This window comes from Macaca nemestrina, chromosome 20 (assembly GCF_043159975.1).
Source record: "Macaca nemestrina isolate mMacNem1 chromosome 20, mMacNem.hap1, whole genome shotgun sequence".
In the NCBI taxonomy this organism is placed as follows: domain Eukaryota; kingdom Metazoa; phylum Chordata; class Mammalia; order Primates; family Cercopithecidae; genus Macaca; species Macaca nemestrina.
Genome location: NC_092144.1, coordinates 61,206,876 through 61,225,297, shown reverse-complemented (window position 1 = coordinate 61,225,297; position 18,422 = coordinate 61,206,876). Strand labels below are relative to the sequence as shown.

Here is an 18,422-nt window from a genome sequence, read left to right as displayed (position 1 = left end):
GGGTGTCCACATCTGAGTTCTTTCTTGAGCAGGAGGGACTCAGTCAGGCCTCTCAGCCCTGCTCCCCTGGGGACCTCCACACCTGCAGAGCCAACACAGGCCTCAGATTAGCATTGGCCACTTCAATTCTAACTCAGGCGGGACAAGACAGCTCAGCCCCATCTGGAACTTGGGGAGCCAATCCTCAGCTTCCCCAGAAAAGAGCAGGCCTGCTCACCTGGAGCAGTAGCGCCAGGTGAGGCCATAGGTGAAGGGGAAGCCAGTGCCCATGAGGGCCTCTTGATTAGGTGAGAACCAAGGTTTGGGAGACCTCCTGATCTTCACTCACGTGTCTGCACCCAGCGTGGCTTCCTGGGAGTGGGGAGAAGAGGGCGAGGTTCTGTTCCTAGATCTAGGCCCCTCTCACCGCCCAACACCTGACCAGGCTGTCTGCCCCGGCACCCGTCCGGAAGCTCCCTCTGCACAGAGAGGCTCAGGGAAATGTGCTGGGAGCCCAGGGGGTGCTGAGCCTCACAGCGAGGTCCCCTCCACCTCCAGTCCCTTTCTGGGGCAGCTCCAGGGTCCCAGTTGCTGAGAGCCAGGTGAGATTCAGTGATCTTCCCTCCTGACACCAGCTCAGTGAGGCAGGGGAGTTGTTGTCAGTCACACAGACCAGGCCCAGGGACTGACCCTCCAGGACAGGCAGCGAGGTGCCATTGCTCAGGGTCTTCAGGGCTGAGTGAGGAAGACAGTGAGAGCAGGGAGGGTGGAGCTGAGAGGCCGTCTCTCCCACAACCCCACGCAAACAGAAAGAGGAGACACCTGACTGTGTGACACATACTCACGAATGCAAATCCAGGTGTTCAGAAAGCTGAAAGACCCCGCAGGGAAAGAGGCTGAGCTAAGACTAGTGGGGGAGTTGGTCATATTAACAGGTGGCTAAGGGCACCTCAGGTGGAGGGGAAAAAGCACAGGCCGTGAGACAGCCTGGCAGATGAAGGGCCCTGCAAATATGTCTGGGGTCTTCCAGGGGGAGATTGGAGGTGCTGGGACATGATCAGCTGAGGAGCTTGGACTAAGGGTTCCAGGGAACCAGAGAGGGCTCTGAGCAGGGAAGAGGCAGCGTCAGCTCTGGCTGCAGGAAAATTTTTCAGGGCTTGTGCTGTGAGGGCCACAGCAAGGAGGCGAGAGGCTTCAGACCGGGACGTTGGGTGGGAAGTGGAGCAATGGTCAAGACTGAAAAGGGCCTGGCCATGCCGATGGAGGGAAGGAGACAGGGAATGGAGGGAGGAGGAAGGGCATGATGGCAGACATTTTTGGGGAAGTGAAGTTTACAGGAACCCCTGACTCATGAGTGGGGTGGCTGAAAACAGGAGGCAACTGGAATAAGTCCTGGTCCTGACTGGGATAACTGGAGGGGGGGGTGGGGAATGGAGACACCATGTCCAAGAAGAGGCTCAAGGGGCAGAAAGTGGGAGAGACATCAGGGCAGGGCTCACAGCTGAGCCACAGGGTGGATGTGCTCACTCAAGAAGCACGTGGAAGGGAAGGGGCAGCTCAGGGAATACGTGTCAGGCACTTTCCTGGGGCTGTCTTTTTTTTTTTTTTTTTTTTTTTTTTTTTTTTTTTTTGGAGACAGAGTCTCGCTGTGTCTCCCAGGCTGGAGTGCAGTGGTGTGATCTCGGCTCACTGCAAGCTCCGCCTCCCGGGTTCACGCCATTCTCCCGCCTCAGCCTCCCAAGTAGCTGAGACTACAGGCGCCCGCCACCACGCCCGGCTAGTTTTTTGTATTTTTTAGTAGAGACGGGGTTTCACCGTGTTAGCCAGGATAGTCTCGATCTCCTGACCTCGTGATCCACCCGCCTCGGCCTCCCAAAGTGCTGGGATTACAGGCTTGAGCCACCGCAACCGGCCCTGGGGCTGTCTCATCACTAGTTCCCTCAGCGTGGGAGGAGCTGGCTTGAAAAAACAAGAGTAATCCCAACAGGAAGCCAGTGGGTAGGGGCAAAATGGTAATCACTCTCACAAATGCAACTTCAGACTTACGGGTGTCAGAGGTGGGAGGTTTCTGGAGATGAGCGTTTTTCCCTTCCCATCCATGTAGATCTCAGTGAGGAACAGAGAAAGCAAAACACTCCCCAGAGTCACCCCGGCCGATGTGTCTTTCGTACTTGAAAGAGTTTATGAAACACTGGAATTATTTCTGCCTTGCATATTCAGAAGAACTTGCCACTTAATTTTTTTTTTTGCCTAGAAAATAACATTTGCTATTCAATCAGCTTTGTTATGAAACCACGGTCTTCTCCATAGGTAGCTCACAACGTGACCTCCAGCTTCATCAAAGTGAGAAAGCAAGAGACAGCGAGAGAGAGAATGAGGCACAAGTTAGTCTTTTATAATGTGATCTTAGGCGGAACATTAGCAAGCAAGTTCACAAGACCCACGGCCACCCTGCAGCTGATGCACACCACGTTCAAGAACTCCCATCACCCACGGCCACCCTGCCAAAATGCTTTGTCAGCAACCCCTATTGGACTGTTGTTGCCAGTGGACCCTGAACACCTTGGTTGTTCCAGCATAGGAGGTTCTTAACCTTGAGGGGCCAGAAAAAAAAAAAAAAAAAAAGCCATGGGCCAGGTCCCAGCTCCCCGTGGTTAGAGCATGCAGCTTAGGAGTGCTGAGTTGAGCCTGGGTCCCTTGAAATCATCCAGAAACAAACGCAGTTGTCTAAGCCCAGTTTATACCACTGTGAAACCCTCAAGGGCATCAGAGAATATAAAAGCAAAGAGCCCTATCCAAAGGACAGCAGCTTCAAAGATTAAAGGAACATCAGCCCACACAGATGAGAAAGAACCAGTGAAAGAAATCTGACACATCCAAAAGCCAGAGTATTTTAGCTTCAAGTGACCACACAATCTCCCCAGCAATGTTCTTAATGAGTCTGAAATGACTGAAATGACAGACATAGAATTCAGAATCTGGCAACAGAGATCACCGAGATTCAGGAGAAACTCGAAAACCGAGTCCAAGGAATGTAGGAAATCCAATAAAATGATTCAAGATCTGAAAGATAAAATAACCGTTTTAAGAGAGAACCAAACTGATCTGTTAGAGTTGAAAAACTGCAAAAATTTCATAATGCAAGTAGAAGTATTAACATCAGAAGAGATTAAGCTGAGAAAAGAATCTCAGAGCTCAAAGACCAGTTCTTTGAATCAACCCAATCAGACAAAAATAATAATAAAAAAAAGAATTTAAAAAAAATGATGAAAACCTCCAAGAAATATGGGATTATATAAAGAGACCAAACGTGCGGCCCACTGGAATCCTGGAAAAAGAGAGACCCAGCAACTTGTAAAACATATTTGAGGATATCATCCACAAAAATGTCCCCAACCTTGCTAGAGAGGTTGACATATAAATTCAGGAAATTCAGAGAACCCCAGCAAGATACTATACAAGATTACCATCCCCAAAACACATAGTCATTAGATTTTCTAAGGTTCACATGAAAGAAAAAATATTAAATACAGCTGAAAGGAAGAGGCAGGTCATGTACAAAGGGAACCCCATCAGGCTAACAGAAGAGCTTTTAGCAGAAATCATGTAAGTCAAAGACATACGGGGCCTATATTTAGCATTCTTAAAGAAAACAAATTCCAGCCAAGAATTTCATACCCTGCCAAACTAAGCTTCATAAACGAAGGAGAAATAAAATCCCTTTCAGACAAACAAAAACTAAAAAAATTCATCACCACCGGACCTGACTTATGAGAGATCTTTAAGGGAGTGCCAAACACAGAAGTGAAAGAATGTTACATGCCACCACAGAAGGGTGTTAAGTGGTTAAATATATAACCCACTGACATTATAAAGCAACTATACAATCAAGTCTACATAACAACCAGCTAACAACATAATGACAGGATCAAATTCTCACATCTCAATATTGACATATCAATAATGCTTTCACTGGCTGTCCCTTTTGCACAGAGTCCAGCATGAGACGCAGAGGAAACAGGGATGCTTAATATAGCCAGATGGGGCTGACGTAGCTCCTGAGTTAAAAATACATCTTTCTTTGGGACAGAAGGAACCACATAATTTACTCTAGTCCAGTTTGGTCCTAGCATCCAGGAAAGCAAAGATGCAATGTTCCGGAATACCCATATCAAAAAGTTAGAAAGATCTCAAATTAGCAACATAACATTACACCTAGAAGAATTAGAAAAACAAGAGCAAGTCAACCCCAAAGCTAGCAGAAGAAAACAAATAACCAAAATCAGAGCTGAAGTGAATAAAATTGAGATATGAAAATTCATACAAAAATCAACATACCCAAAAGTTGGCTCTTTGAAAGAACAGATAAGATTGATAGATCACTAGCTAGTCTAGTAAAAAAGAGGGAACAAAAACCTTTCATCATTTAAGAGTTTTTGATTTCTCTTTCATGAAAGGTAAATTTACATACAGTGAAATACATAGATTTTATTTGCATAATTCAATGTGTTTTGATAAATACATAACCACGTAATCACTATCCCAATGAAGATACAGAATATTCCCAGGACTGGCTGGGCGTGGTGGTTCACGCCTATAATCCCAGCACTTTGGGAGGCAGAGGCAGGTGGATCACAGCGTCAAGAGATCAAGACCATCCTGGCCAACATGGTGAAACCCCATCTCTCCTAATTTATTCAAGCTATTGCATGTGTTATATATTGTTTGTTATTATATATTGATGAGTATTATGCCGTTACATGGAAACACCACACTGTGGTTATTTGTTCACCTGTTGATGGGTATTTGAGTTGATACCACCTTTTGGCTATTATAAATAATGCTGCTAGAAGTGTTCATGTCCAGGTCTTTACGTAGAGTTTTGCTTTCACCCTTCTTGAGTGAGTACCTGGCAGCAGAATTGTTGGGCCATCGGGTTGATATAGTGTGTGAAACTGTCTACAAAACTGCCACTTTTTTTTTTTCAAAATGGTCGTACTACTTGCATCTCCACAGGAAATATATGAGATTTCCAGTTCCTCCACATCCTCTCCAACATTTGGTGCAGTCGAGCTTTGTAATTTTAGCCATTCCAGGAGATGTGGTAGGGCATCTCATGGTGACTTCAATTTTTATCTCCTGATGTCAGTGGTGTTCAAAACCTTTTCATGTACTCACTGGAATTTGCATCTTTTCTCTTGTGGAATATATCATCAAGCCTTTTTGCCCATGATTGAAATTGGCACATGATTGACTGTCCAGGCACAGTGGCTCATGCCTCTAATTCCAGTACTTTGGGAGGCCGAGGTGGAAGGATTGCCTGACGCCAGGAGTTCAAAACCAACCTGGGCAGCATAATGAGCCCCTGCCTCTGTAAAACCAAAGTTAGCCAGGTGTGCTGCCACATGTCTGTAATCCCAGCTACTCGGGAGACTGAGGCAGGAGGGTCCCTCAAGCCTTTTTTTAGGCATATATTATAAATTACATGTATAAAATTCTCTCCCAGATGTGGCTTGCCTTTTCATTTCCTTAATCATATGTTTTGAGGAACAGGGATGTTTTCAATTTAGGTGAGGTCTCATTTATATACTTTCTTTCATACTTGACATTTTGAATGTGTTCTAAGCAATTATTGGATACCCATAGATATCGTCTAATTTTTCTTCTAGAGCAGCACTGTTCAGGAGAAATAAAATGTAAGCCACATATGTCATGTTAATTTTTTTTAGCAGCCACAACAAAAAAGCAACAAGAAACAGGTGAAATTACTTTCAATTTTATATATATATATATATATTTTTTTTTCTTTTTTGAGATGGAGTCTCACTCTGTCGCCAAGTTGGAGTGCAGTGGCACGATCTTGGCTCACTGCAAGCTCCGTCTCTCCGGTTCACGCCATTCTCGTGCCTCAGCCTCCCAAGTAGCTGGGACTACAGGCACCTGCCACCACGCCCGGCTAGTTTTTTGTATTTTTAGTAGAGATGGGGTTTCACTGTGTTAGCCAGGATGGTCTCAATCTCTTGACCTCGTGATCTGCCTGCCTTGGCCTCCCAAAGTGCTGGGATTACAGGCGTGAGCCACCACACCCAGTCTCAATAATATTTTATTTAACCTGATACATCCAAAGTAGCATCCTATCAACATGTAATCAATTTTAAATATTAATTAATTAGATTTTTATATTATTTTCTCACTAAATGTAGGACATTTCAAGTGCTCAGTAGCCACACGTGGCTAGTGGTTACCATATCGAACAGCACAGTCATACAAACATTATAGTCTCCACTTTTAGGTTTATGATTGGCTTCAGGCTAATTTTTTGTGTGTGATGTGAGAAAGGGCTCAATGCTCATTTTTACCAACCCTAATTTCACTTGTCCCACTAACATTTATCTTTTATTTATTTATTTTCAAGATGGGGTCTCACTCTGTTGCCAGGCTGGAGTGCAGTGGCACAATCTCGGCTCACTGCAACCTCCGCCTCTCGGGTTCAAGCAATTCTCCTGCTTCAGCCTCCCTAGTACCTGGGATTACAGGTACTAGACAATTTTTTTTTTTTTTTTGTATTTTTTTGTAGAGATGGTGTTTCACCATGTTATCCAGGCTGGTCTCGAACTCCTGACCTCAAGTGATCCACCCACCTCAGCCTCCCAAAGTGCTGGGATTACAAGTGTGAGCCACCGCACCCGGCCACCCACCAACATTTATTAAAAGTCTTTCTTGTCCCAATTGAATAGACTTGATGCTATTCAATTGATTGTATATGTGTGGGTCTATTTGTAGACTGTATTCTAGTCCACATCACACTCTCTGTATTATTAAAGTCTGACTTCTCTAAATGTGTTTCTTATCACAATGATTTGGTTATTCTAGGCCTTTATGTGTTTATATAAATTTTAGAAACAATTTATCAATCTATAACCATATATGTGTATATATATAAACTTATATTTATAATATACATACATATACACTCATATATACTTATATATACATACATATACACACATACATATATAATATATATACACACACATAGGAATTTTGACGGGGATTACCTAAATCAATATGCAGACAACTGACAGTTTAACCATTTTTGTCTTCCAATTCATGAATGTGATATATTTCTTCCTTCATTTGGGTCTTCCTTAAGTCTCTCAAAAATGCTCTATATTTATCAGTACAGAAGCATTCCATGTTCTTTTAGTTCATTTGTGTTGCTATAGAGTAATATCTGAGGCTGGGTAGTTTATAAAGAAAAGAGGTTTATGCAGCTTCTGGCTGCAGTGAACGCCAAGAATGAAGTACTCAGACAATTCCAGCTGAGCGGGAGGCCGGAGCAGCATCTCTGGAAGGGTGCTGCCCCAGAATCCGTCCGCCAAGTATTTATTGAAAGGGCTTGTTAAACCAAAACGTCCACCAGATGGCCTTTTGCGGTCGGGTCAGGAGACACATATGGCCTTGCGAAGACACTCAGACTACATTCTCAGGAGGCTGTTTTCAGTGCTCCTTATCACACATTCCGTTCCTTTCCCTGTTTTCAGGGTCAAGGAGTTACAGTCTCATGCACAAACAACATACACATAATGCCTCAGTATTTTTCCATGCCTCGACCTCAAATGCCTTGTACATAAGCTTGAAGAGGTTGCCGTGCACCCCCCAACAGTTTATTTGACTCACGGTTCTGCACCATGTGCTTGGCACCAGCCTTTGCTTCTGGTGAGGTCTCAGGAAGCTTCCACTCCTGGTGGAAGGCAAAAGGAAGTCTGCAGGTGCAGACAATATGGCAAGAGAGGGAGCGTGGGCTGGGGAGGGGAGGTTCCAATGTCTTTTTAACAACCAGCTCTTGGAGAAACTCTCACAGGAAGTAACAGAGTGAGAACCCCCTCATTACCTTGAAGACAGCACCAAGCCATTCATGAGGGATCCAATCCCAGGACCTGAACACCACCCATTTGGCCCCACCTCCAACGCTGGGCATCAAATATCAACAGGAGGTTTGGCAGGGCCTAACAAACCATATCCAAACCATAGCATAGGATTTTTTTTTTTTTTTTTTTTTTTTTTTTTTTGAGACAGACTCTTGCTCTGTCGCCCAGGCTAGAGTACAATGACACGATCTCAGCTCACTGCAACCTCTGCCTCCCGGGTTCAAGCAATTCTCCTGCCTCAGCCTCCCAAGTAGCAGGGACTACAGTCATACACCACCTCACCTGGTTAATTTTTGTATTTTTAGTAGAGATGGGGTTTCACCATGTTGGCCAGGCTGGTCTTGAACTCCTGACCTGAAGAGATTCACCTGCCTCAGCCTCCCAAAGTGTTGGGATGACAGGCGTGAGCCACCACACCCAGCTCGCATATGATTTTTTTTTTTTTTTTTTTTTTTTTGAGATGGAATCTTGCTCTGTCACCCAGGCTAGAGTGTGGTGGCACGATCTCGGCTCACTGCAAGCTCTGACTCCCGGGTTCACGCCATTCTCCTGCCTCAACCTTCAGAGTAGCTGGGACTACAGGCGCCTGCCACCACACCCGGCTAATTTTTGTATATTTAGTAAAGACGGGGTTTCACCGTGTTAGCCAGGATGGTCTCGATCTCCTGACCTTGTGATCCGCCCACCTCGGCCTCCCAAAGTGCTGGGATTACAGGCGTGAGCCACCGTGCCCGGCCGTGATTTTAAAAAAATTGTTCCTTTGTACTTTACGGTTTTTTGATGCTGCCGTAAATGGGCAAGAGTCCAGATTTAGGGAAGTGTTAGTGCCTCCTCCAGTCCTTTGATTCCTTCTCATCAGGGCTACTGTTGTGAGACGTTCCTTTCCTCGTTCGGGTGCTGCACGTAGGTGAATTTTTTTGGATCATGTTTAATTTGCCAGATGATCCTTTGACTCTTTGGAAACGTTTCTCATTCCCTGGGTCTGGCTTTAGAGGAGGGAGATCATGAGCTGCTGCTTCACTGTCTCCCTCAGCTCAACCCCGAAGTCCAATCCTTGAACTCCATTTTCAAAGACGGAGGCAGATGAAGGCCCAGGAGGAGGGCATTCTAGGAGGAGGGTCCCCAGTGTTCAAGGACTGAGGTATGAACCAACAGGACATGTTGCAAATGATTTGGAAAAGGCCAGAGGGACCAGTGGGTTAAGTGGTGAGGATGGAGGAGTGGACTGAGGTTGGAGAGTGATGTCATGAAGAGGATGTCATCGGAGGTTCAGGATCCAGGAGCCATGGATGGGCTGTGAGCAGCGCAGAGAGAGCTCAGTGTGTCCTAAGGACTCCCACTGGGCCGGGCGCGGTGGCTCACGCCTGTAATCCCAACACTTTGGGAGGCCGAGGCGGGCGGATCACAAGGTCAGGAGATCGAGACCACGGTAAAACCCCGTCTCTACTAAAAATACAAAAAATTAGCCGGGCGCGGTTGTGGGCGCCTGTAGTCCCAGCTACTCGGGAGGCTGAGGCAGGAGAATGGCGTGAACCCGGGAGGCGGAGCTTGCAGTGAGCCGAGATCGCGCCACTGCACTCCAGCCTGGGCGACAGAGCGAGACTCCGTCTCAAAAAAAAAAAAAAAAAAAGACTCCCACTGGACTGTGCACAATACGTAGACTACAGAGAGCAAGGAGGCCTAGCAGTCACAAGGAGGGGAGATGAGGCCGAAGAGGTGGGCAGGATCCAGATGCTACCCAGACCTGATTTGCAGGCTGAGGTCCTTTCCTGGAAAATTGCAGAATCACTATTTTGCAGGCAAGTGACACAGACATATAGGTACCAGTTGCCACCAGAATCAGGAGAGGTTCCCAGCAGGACCTTTGTGTTCAAAGCACAGCGATTCATCAATGCTCAGCATACACCTGTGCCAGGAGCTCTGATGGGATGTGGCTCCTGGAATGATCACCACAACCTTGCAAGTAGGGCTTCTCACTCCTGTTTTCCAGAGCAGGAAACCAAGGTACAGAGAGGTAGGAATTTGTCTGTCTTTTAGTCAAAAAAATAAAAAGGACGGCACATTGTGGATTCAGGCTGGCGATACTTTGACTCCAAAGCCTGTGTGCTTTTCACTACGTGCCTAGCTCATCACTTTGAGGGCTGTTAATTCTACAAGAACCAGCCTCTGACTTCTCCCTTGCCTGGAGGGGCTGTGATCGCTCAATCAGGCTGAGTCTCTGCAGTTTCTCATTTGTGGATCTTGATCTCCGAGTACTCGGTGTTAGTGGCCTCCTGTCCCTGCAAGTCCCGAGGCTTCACCGTCTGGAAGCTGAGGGATGCATACTGGAGCTCTTCTTCCCCCACTGAGGAGCGGGCAGAAGCTGGGGGAGGCTGGTCTGGGGGACTGTCTTCTGCCCAGGGTTCAGTCAGTGACCCCTGAGACATGGGAGAGAGAAGGGAGTCAGAGCAGAACAGAGAGGCTGGGCGCAGTGACTCACGCCTGTAATCCCAGCACTTTACGAGGCTGAGGCGGGCGGATCGCTTGAGGTCAGGAGTTCAAGAGCAGCCTGGCCAACTTGGTGAAACCCTGTCTCTACTAAAAATACAAAATTAGCCAAGTGTGGTGGTGGACACCTGTAATCTCAGCTACTCAGGAGACTGAGGCAGGCGAATCGCTTGAACCTAGGAGGTGGAGGTTGCAGTGAGCCAAGATTGTGCCACTGCACTACAGCCTGGGTGACAGAGCGAGACTCCATCTCAAAAAAACAAAAACAAACAAACAAAAAAATGCACTTGGCCGGGCGCGGTGGCTCAAGCCTGTAATCCCAGCACTTTGGGAGGCCGAGACGGGCGGATCATGAGGTCAGGAGATCGAGACCATCCTGGCTAACACGGTGAAACCCCGTCTCTACTAAAAAGTACAAAAAACTAGCCAGGCGAGGTGGCGGGCGCCTGTAGTACCAGCTACTCGGGAGGCTGAGGCAGGAGAATGGCGTGAACCCGGGAGGCGGAGCTTGCAGTGAGCTGAGATCCGGCCACTGCACTCCAGCCTGGGCGACAGAGTGAGACTCCGTCTCAAAAAAAAAAAAAAAAAAAAAAAAAGGCACTTGAGGCAAGAGCCTCACTCACTTCACCCTTGTTCTTGCCCTAGTGGAGAGGTAGGTGCTTAAAAGGTCAGAATGTGGCCAGGCACGGTGGCTCACGCCTGTAATCCCAGCACTTGAGGAGGCTGAGGCGGGCGGACTACAAGGTCAGGAGATCGACACCATCCTGGCTAACACGGTGAAACCCTGTCTTTACTATAAATACCAAAAAATTAGCCAGACGTGGCGGTGGGCGCCTGTAGTCCCAGCCACTCCGGAGGCTAAGGCAGGAGAATGGCTTGAACCTGGGAGGCAGAGTTTGCAGTGAGCAGAGATCACGCCACCGCACTCCAGCCTGGGCGACAGAGCAAGACTCCAACTCAAAAAATAAAAATAAAAAAAAGGTCAAAATGTGCACTGCTGCAGGCTATAGAGTTTGGGATTTTTACTCTAGATCAGGGGTTGTCAAACTACAGTATTTGAGTTATATCCAGCCCACTCTTTATGTTTGTGAATAAAGTTTTATTGGCACACAGCCATATTCATTTCTTTACACAGGGTATATGGCTTCTTTCTCGCTACAACAGCAGATATGAGGAGCTGCAATGAGACTGTGTGGCCCATGAAGCCAAAAATAGTTTCTATCTGTCGCTTACAGATAATATTTGCTGGCTTCTGCTCTAGACGGTATCGAGGGGTCGGGGAACAGCTGTTCAAATGCAGAGGAACTGGACGATGATGCCTTCTGGACAGTCCCCCCAGTCAGGAAAGGAGAGGTGACAGGCAGGGAAGCGAGGGAGCAAAAGACAGAGATCCTCAGGCCTCAGCAATGAAGGGTCAGGATGGGGGTAGGGACAATGCAAGCTGTTCTTAGGGGAGGAAACCAACCAAACATTGTGAATTTGGGGCTACAGAGAAGAAAGGAAGAACAGAGAGGAGGTAACTTTGGCTGTGCCCAGCTGATTAGTCCTGGGGGTCATCCTGTGGGAGGTGTCCAGGCTGGATGCTGGCTGTGGAGAGTCCACAGCACTCACCTGAGAGGCTGAGCCCCTGACAGCGTTTGCATCCTCTATGCCCATATCCCCCACGCCCGCGACTGGCCTTGCTGATTTCTTCCTGCAGGACCTCACTCTGAGTGAAGAGACCAGACAGCCTTTCAGTGTGGTCAGATCGGGGTGCAGTGGGCAGACCAGGTACCCCCCATGTGTTTCCTATTAAGAGACTGCAGGGGTGACTGAGGTGGGAAAGCAGTGGTCCTGTCTTAGAGACCCCAAGTTTGAGAATAGAGACACTCTTCTCCTGGACAGTGGGTACCAAGGTTTGCCACAGACTCAAAGCTCCTCAAACACAGGCCCACATGGAATTCTCACCATGCACCTGTGACCTCCTTCTTGCCCCAAGCTCTTAACCCATCCGGGTCCCTCCAGCTCTGGCTTCAGGGATCCAGCTCCCAGCCCGCCCTCCCCCAGGGCTCTCCCTCCCTTCCTAAGGTCCACGCTCACACGACGAAGATGATGCAGAAGGACAGGAAGACCAGGGCTGTGGCTCCAGCTCCGACCGCCCCCTGAGTCAGTCCCGATGTGGCTTTACCTGTTGACAGATTGGAGTTATTTTTGTGATATATCACAGAGAATTGGGTCTCTTCTCCTCCTCCTCCCACTTCCTGTAGGGTCCTATACGTCTATTTCCACTTCCCCTTCCCAGACACAAAGAACAGAAATGAGAGAGAGGAAGACATGGAGAGACTCTCCCTGAGGCCAGTGAGGCATGCAAGTGCCAGCCATTCCTTTTTTTTTTTCTTTACGATGTTAATATTTTATCCATCAATGAATTTGTTTTGCATTCAATTTGTACTGTTTTTAAAAGATGATTGCATTGCAGTATTATTTCATTTGATTGCTAACTTGTTGGGCTTTTTCTTTTTTTTTTTAATTTGATGCTCAAGGCAAGTACCTCAGTTGTGTGACTCCAGTTCAGCCCTGCAAAGAGAGGCGCTTGTCTCCCTAAACACACCTGTCCAGGCCCCATCCTCTCCCCTCTGAGATCCACACCTGCCCTCTCCCCACCCCACAACACTTCCCTGACAGGAAGAGGACAGTGGTGCTGTGGGTCCCAGGAAAGTGCTCACAGCTGAGCACAGACCAGAGCGGAGCTCCTCTCTGAAGGTCAGGGGGCCGCTCAGTGGTCACTGAGGGTGGAGAAGGTGTATTCTCCTCCTCCAGCCCCTCCCCAGCACACCGGTGCACTCACTCTGCAGGGAGACGTTCAGGGAGACCTGCTGAGAGCCCAGAAGGTTCTGAGCTCTGCAGGTGAACTCCTCTTCATCCCTCAGGTGCACCCGAGGCAGCTCCAGCACCCCCGGGTTTGAGGGCTGTGAAGGGCACAGGGTCAGGCCTCTCCAGCTCAGGCTCAGCCTGGCAGGCGGATTGCTGTCAACTGCACAGACCAGGCGCAGAGACGGGCCCTCTGGGACTGAAAGAGATGAGCCATTTCCCAGGACTGTGGATACTATAGAAAAAGAGACAGAGGGTCAGAGAAGTACATAGATCTGGAGAAAAAGGAAGGATACAGAAAGAGACTGATGACAGCAACTGACACACAGACATAGACTGAAGTTCCAGACACATGCACTTCCACCACTCACTGTCGGGAATGTGAACACATAACGTAGCTACATTTTGCTTTTAGGAACTTAACCCACAGACTTAGATATTCCTGTGGAAGTAGATGCAAGATTGTTCATTGCCGTGTTCCTGCCATAGGATAAAATGAGTGCCATGATCTTCCATTAGGAGATGCCACAAAATCAGAGTCCATCCGTGCAGCGGAATCACACACAGCCCTAGAGGAGGGTGCGGACCGTCTCACTACGGACACCAAACCGCCTCTGATCCTCCAGGTGCACACACCAAGGCTCAGGGCAGCCTGGATGGACAGTGGCTGGTTCTGGGTAGGGGGCAGGCATCGGAGGACAGACTCTGCTCTGCAATTTGAATTTTTGCCCATGGGCATTTATCACCTGTCCAGAAGTACTTGTATCCGAACTATCGGAAATAAACAGGTATATTCAGATGCATGAGAAGGAACCTCAGAGCCTGGCCCTGCTGTGTGAATGCCACCCTGTTCTTGTTTGAGGCCGAAGGGAGGTGTGTGTGTGGGGGGGTCCAAGAGTGGTGATGGGAGGATGGGAACAGGCGGCCTTGGGGCCTAAGGACACAGAGGGGCCCTGAGTTCACCCACAAGGGCATCTCTGTTTCCCAAAGTGAGTTCAGGTTGAGGAATAACCCAGCCCCATCCTGACCTGAAGGCCCTGCACCTCCAGCCCCAGGGAGGGGGCTCCATCCTACCTGTGTCATTTCCTTGGAAGACAGTCATGGTCAAGTTCTGAGGGGGGTCTGGGACAGAAAGATATGGAGACCCGCATCACTGTGGGCTGGGAACACTGGCCCTGTCTGTCCCCAGGAGCCGCATAAACAGGGAAGACAGAGCCATTGTCCTCCTGACCCCACAACCAGCCCAGATTCCGGGACCCAGCACCCTGTGTCCAGGCTTGACGCTCACCCCATCAGGGACCCAGGCGTCCTGGCCCAGCACTCACAGGACACGTTGAGGTGGATGGTCTTGTTCGTGGTCACACTGGCCCCAGGGAAGGTCACCTGACAGGTGAGGCTGGTGCCGTGGTCCTGGGGCTGTGGGATGAGGGTGAGCACCGAGGAGCGGGTGGTGGAGGGGTCCAGGGGAGACACGGAGGTCCCCATCCAGGAGATCATAGGGGGTGTCCCCTGCTCACAGGCCCAGGGCACAGAGCAGGTCAGATTCCGGGGGCAGCCGGACTCTAGGGTTCCTGGGATGAGGATGTTGGGCCTGTGTGTCAGGGCTGGTGAAGAGAGGGGGACTCAGGATCAGGACGGAGGATCCATGGTGCAGCCCTGGGGGGAACTCAGGCTCTGGTCCAGCTCCTGCCCTGAGCCCAACTCACTTCACCCTCAGCCCTCTCCCGGGGCAGGGGCCCCATCCCAGCCTTTCCCTGCCGCCCCCATGACCTTTCCCTGTGGCCTGTCCTGGAGCCTGTGCCTTACCTGTCACATGCACAGAGAGCGGGGCATACTTATAATTCCATTTTGTCTTTCCTCTCTCCACACGAAAGAAGTACGTCCCTGCATCACTGCTTCTGGCATCTCTGATGCTCAGGGTGCAATTCTTGGTCTGTGGGTCTCCAAGGAGGTGGAATCGGTCCCGAGTGTCCTCCCGCACTGCCCGAGCTGGGTTGTTTGTGGCCACTGGAGCATCCCGGTCTGTACGGGCCCCTGCCCGGAACCAGTAGCCATGAACTGGGTCAGAGGAAATCCAGCCATACCAGGGGTAGGAGAAGGAGCAAAGCACATGGACACACAGGCCCTGCTGCACCGTCACAGACTCCTGCATCGTCAGTGGGTAATCCTTCTGGTTATTCCTCTGTCCCTCCACCCTCTCCCTCCCCCAGAGCAGGGGCAGCAGCAGCAGCAGCAGCAGCATGTCTGGGGTTGGAGGTGCCAGGGCCGCCAGGGAACGTCTGTTCCTCAGGGCTCTTCTCTCAGGAAGTGAGAGCTCAAGACTTAGAGGAGGCCCCACAGGAAGACAGGGGTGAGGTCAGAACAGTGACCTCCCCAGAGGAGGAACTTCACACACAGACACTGTCAGGCCTGGGTCAGCCCTGGGAGATCCACCGTCCACTACCCCATGTTCACTCCTGGGCCCCTGAGGCCAGAGCAAGAGACAGGCTCGCCCAGATTCCCACCCCATGCAGGGCCCACCCCACTTCCTGCCTGACTCTCAATGCTCTTCCCCTTAGGTGACATTTTCTGCAGGGTGAAAATGAGTCCCATCTGGCCAGACCCCTGAGTCACAGGCTGTGGATGTCTGTGTAGCTCGGAGGTGGGACTCGGGGCCATGAGAGACAGGGGTGCAGGTGGGGTGTGCAGGCAGCCTCTCATTCCCCCTGCCAGCAGGTACGAGGTGGGCACCCCCTTTCTGCACAATGAGGTCAACACAGCAGAGCCGGACACTGTCCCCAAGGAGTCACTGTGCAGAGGAGACACTGAGGCTCCTGACTTCTGAGCTGTCCATAGCAGGAGCTTCAGGGGGCACAGGCAGGATGGGGTCACTCTCCCCTAGGTCGGGGGTTCAGTCTCAGGGGGACCGAGCAGAGGGACACGGGGCTGTGGAGGTGAGGATTTCGCCTGTTGATACATGCCAAGGACACAGAGGAGAGCCTGGCTCGCAGGAGGTCTGGGAAACTGAGACTGTGATTGTTGTACTGTGGGGTTTGGAAGGGAGGAAATCCAGAAGGGAAGGGGCAGATTTCAAAAGGGAAGATACTTCTCCTTTCCTCACTGCTCTCTCAGCGCCACGAAGGATTTCTTCACCACCGATGTCTCGCTCAGCGACACTTCCCTGGTTACTCCAGAACACGAAGGGTCTGCCGGCCCCGGGCCTTTGCTCCTGCAGGCTCTGCTCCCGGGGGTCCAGGTGAACAGGAGATGTGGAGCGAGGACACCAGCCCTGGGGCGTCCACCCTCAGCGACGGGCAGGATTTCATGACAGAAGAAACGTGCCCCTGAATTCAACAGAAGATTTTTTGTAATTGTGTGGCTGGGCTGGGAGGAACTGGGAGTGTCCTGTGTGGTGGAGCCTCCTTAGACCGATGTCAGTTTTCTAGAAATAGTTTTGGGAGAAATATAAGCCATGTAGATAAAAATATCTTCCCCCCAAGAAAACAAATCTCAGTGGTTTACACACATGAACGCTTAGAGAAACAGAACACTGGGGACACCGCAGCACCTCCCCTTTGTTACCCCACTTCCTGTCAGCCACACCCCCACTTTCTACTGAAGGAGCCCCAGCCTCACTTTAACGCTAATGGTCTCCAGGCTTTTCTTTCTTTCTTTCTTTTTTTTTTTTTTTGAGACAGAGTCTGGCTCAGTCACCCAGGCTGGAGTGCAGTGGCGCGATCTCGGTTCACTGCAAACTCCGCCTCCCGGGTTCACGCCATTCTCCTGCCTCGGCCTCCCGAGTAGCTGGGACTACAGGCGCCCGCCACCTCGCCTGGCTAGTTTTTTTGTATTTTCAGTAGAGACGGGGTTTCACTGTGTTAGCCAGGATGGTCTCGATCTCCTGACCTTGTGATCCGCCCGTCTCGGCCTCCCAAAGTGCTGGGATTACAGGCGTGAGCCACCGCGCCCGGCCTGGTCTCCATGCTTTTCTATGTAGTTTTATCATCTGTGCATGTTGCCGGGAGTACTGCAGGCCCCCATGTTTGCCCAATCACTCCCTCCCAAGAGGGGAAGTTGCAGCATCTCAGTGGTCAGAAGGGCTGAGCCATGACTGACAGTGATGTCCTGCATCTGTCCCGCAGGGCTGGGTGTCCACATCTGAGTTCCATCTTGAGCAGGAGGTGCTCAGTCAGGCCTCTCAGCCCTGCTCCCCTGAAGGCCTGCGCACCTGCAGAGCCAACACGGGCCTCAGATTAGCATCGGCCACTTCAATTCTAACTCAGGCAGGACAGGACAGCTCAGCCCCACCTGGAACTCGGGGGCCAATCCCTCAGCTTCCCTAGAGAAGAGCAGGCCTGCTCACCTGGAGTAGTAGCCCCAGGTGAGGCCATGGGGGTGGGAGAGGGAAGCCGGTGCCCATGAGGGCGCCTGATCAGGTGAGAACCGGGGGCCCGGAGGCCTTTTCACTCACACATTTGCAACCAGAGGGGCTTCCTGGGAAAGGGTAGAAGAGTATGAGATTCTGTTCCCAGGCCTCCACCCCTGTGACAGCCCAAACACCCAACCAGGCTGCCTGCCCCAGCACCCGTCCTGCAACTCACTCTGCTCAGAGGCTCAGGGAAATGTGCTGAGATCGCAGTGGGTGATGAGCCCAACAGGTCAATTCTCCTCCATCCCCAGCCTCTATGTGAGGCAGCTCCAGGCCCCCGGGTGCTGAGAGCTGGGAGGAATTCGGTGTTCTTCCCTCTCAGGACCCGCTCAGCAGGGCAGGGTGGGGAGGCGGGCTGCTGTCAGCCACACAGACCACGGGGACTCTCCCTCCAGGACAGGCCGTGATGTGCCATTGTTCAGTGTCTTTGGGGCTGGATGAAAAAAACAGAGAAAGCAGGAAGGGTGGCCCTGAGAGGTCAGTTTATCCCTTACCTCACATTCAGAATTACACAGAAGACACACGACGGTTTGACTCACGCTTTTTTTGTTTTTTTTTTGAGACCGAGTCTTCCTCTGTCACCCAGGCTGGAGTGCAGTAGCGCGATCTCGGCTCACTGCGATCTCTGCCTTCCAGGTTCAAGCAATTCTCCTGCCTCAGCCTCCTGAGTAGCAGGGATTACAGGCGCGTCCCACCATGCCAGGTTAACTTTTGTATTTTTAGTAGAGATGGGATTTCACCACGTTGGTCAGGCTGGTCTCGAACTC

General features: G+C 50.2%; 1 protein-coding gene across 10 annotated transcripts; it reads right to left on the bottom strand.

Annotated features, from left to right (window-relative positions):
• Nucleotides 1-9,527: 9,527 nt before the first annotated feature.
• On the bottom strand, nt 9,528-17,722 carry LOC105497117 (sialic acid binding Ig like lectin 9). 10 transcript variants are annotated; one of them, XM_011767879.2, is made up of 8 exons: nt 17,590-17,722; nt 15,054-16,570; nt 14,573-14,851; nt 14,322-14,369; nt 13,225-13,482; nt 12,477-12,564; nt 12,009-12,105; nt 9,528-10,327 (listed from the first exon to the last, which is right to left on the bottom strand). In XM_011767879.2, the coding sequence occupies exons 2-8, from the start codon at nt 15,487-15,489 to the stop codon at nt 10,139-10,141; spliced, it is 1,395 nt and encodes a 464-aa protein (XP_011766181.2). In that variant the 5' UTR covers nt 15,490-16,570; nt 17,590-17,722; the 3' UTR covers nt 9,528-10,138. The 10 variants fall into 10 exon arrangements, with proteins under 10 accessions (XP_011766181.2, XP_024653441.2, XP_024653444.2 ...); XM_024797673.2 differs by lacking the exon at nt 17,590-17,722 and having other exon boundaries at nt 13,225-13,446; nt 15,054-16,687; XM_024797674.2 differs by lacking the exons at nt 9,528-10,327; nt 17,590-17,722 and adding an exon at nt 10,828-11,719 and having other exon boundaries at nt 15,054-16,686.
• Nucleotides 17,723-18,422: the final 700 nt, after the last annotated feature.

Bases quoted from the DNA above. Each gene is read 5' to 3' on its own strand.
- LOC105497117 (XM_011767879.2), bottom strand. From the start codon at position 15,489: ATGCTGCTGCTGCTGCTGCTGCTGCCCCTGCTCTGGGGGAGGGAGAGG. The intron at 14,370-14,572 runs GTGAGTGCTGGG...TTTCTGTCCCAG, and splicing joins CATCCACCTCAACGTGTCCT to ACCCCCCTCAGAACTTGACC. The intron at 10,328-12,008 runs GTGAGTGCTGTG...CCCATGTCTCAG, and splicing joins TCAGGGGCTCAGCCTCTCAG to GGGTCACTGACTGAACCCTG.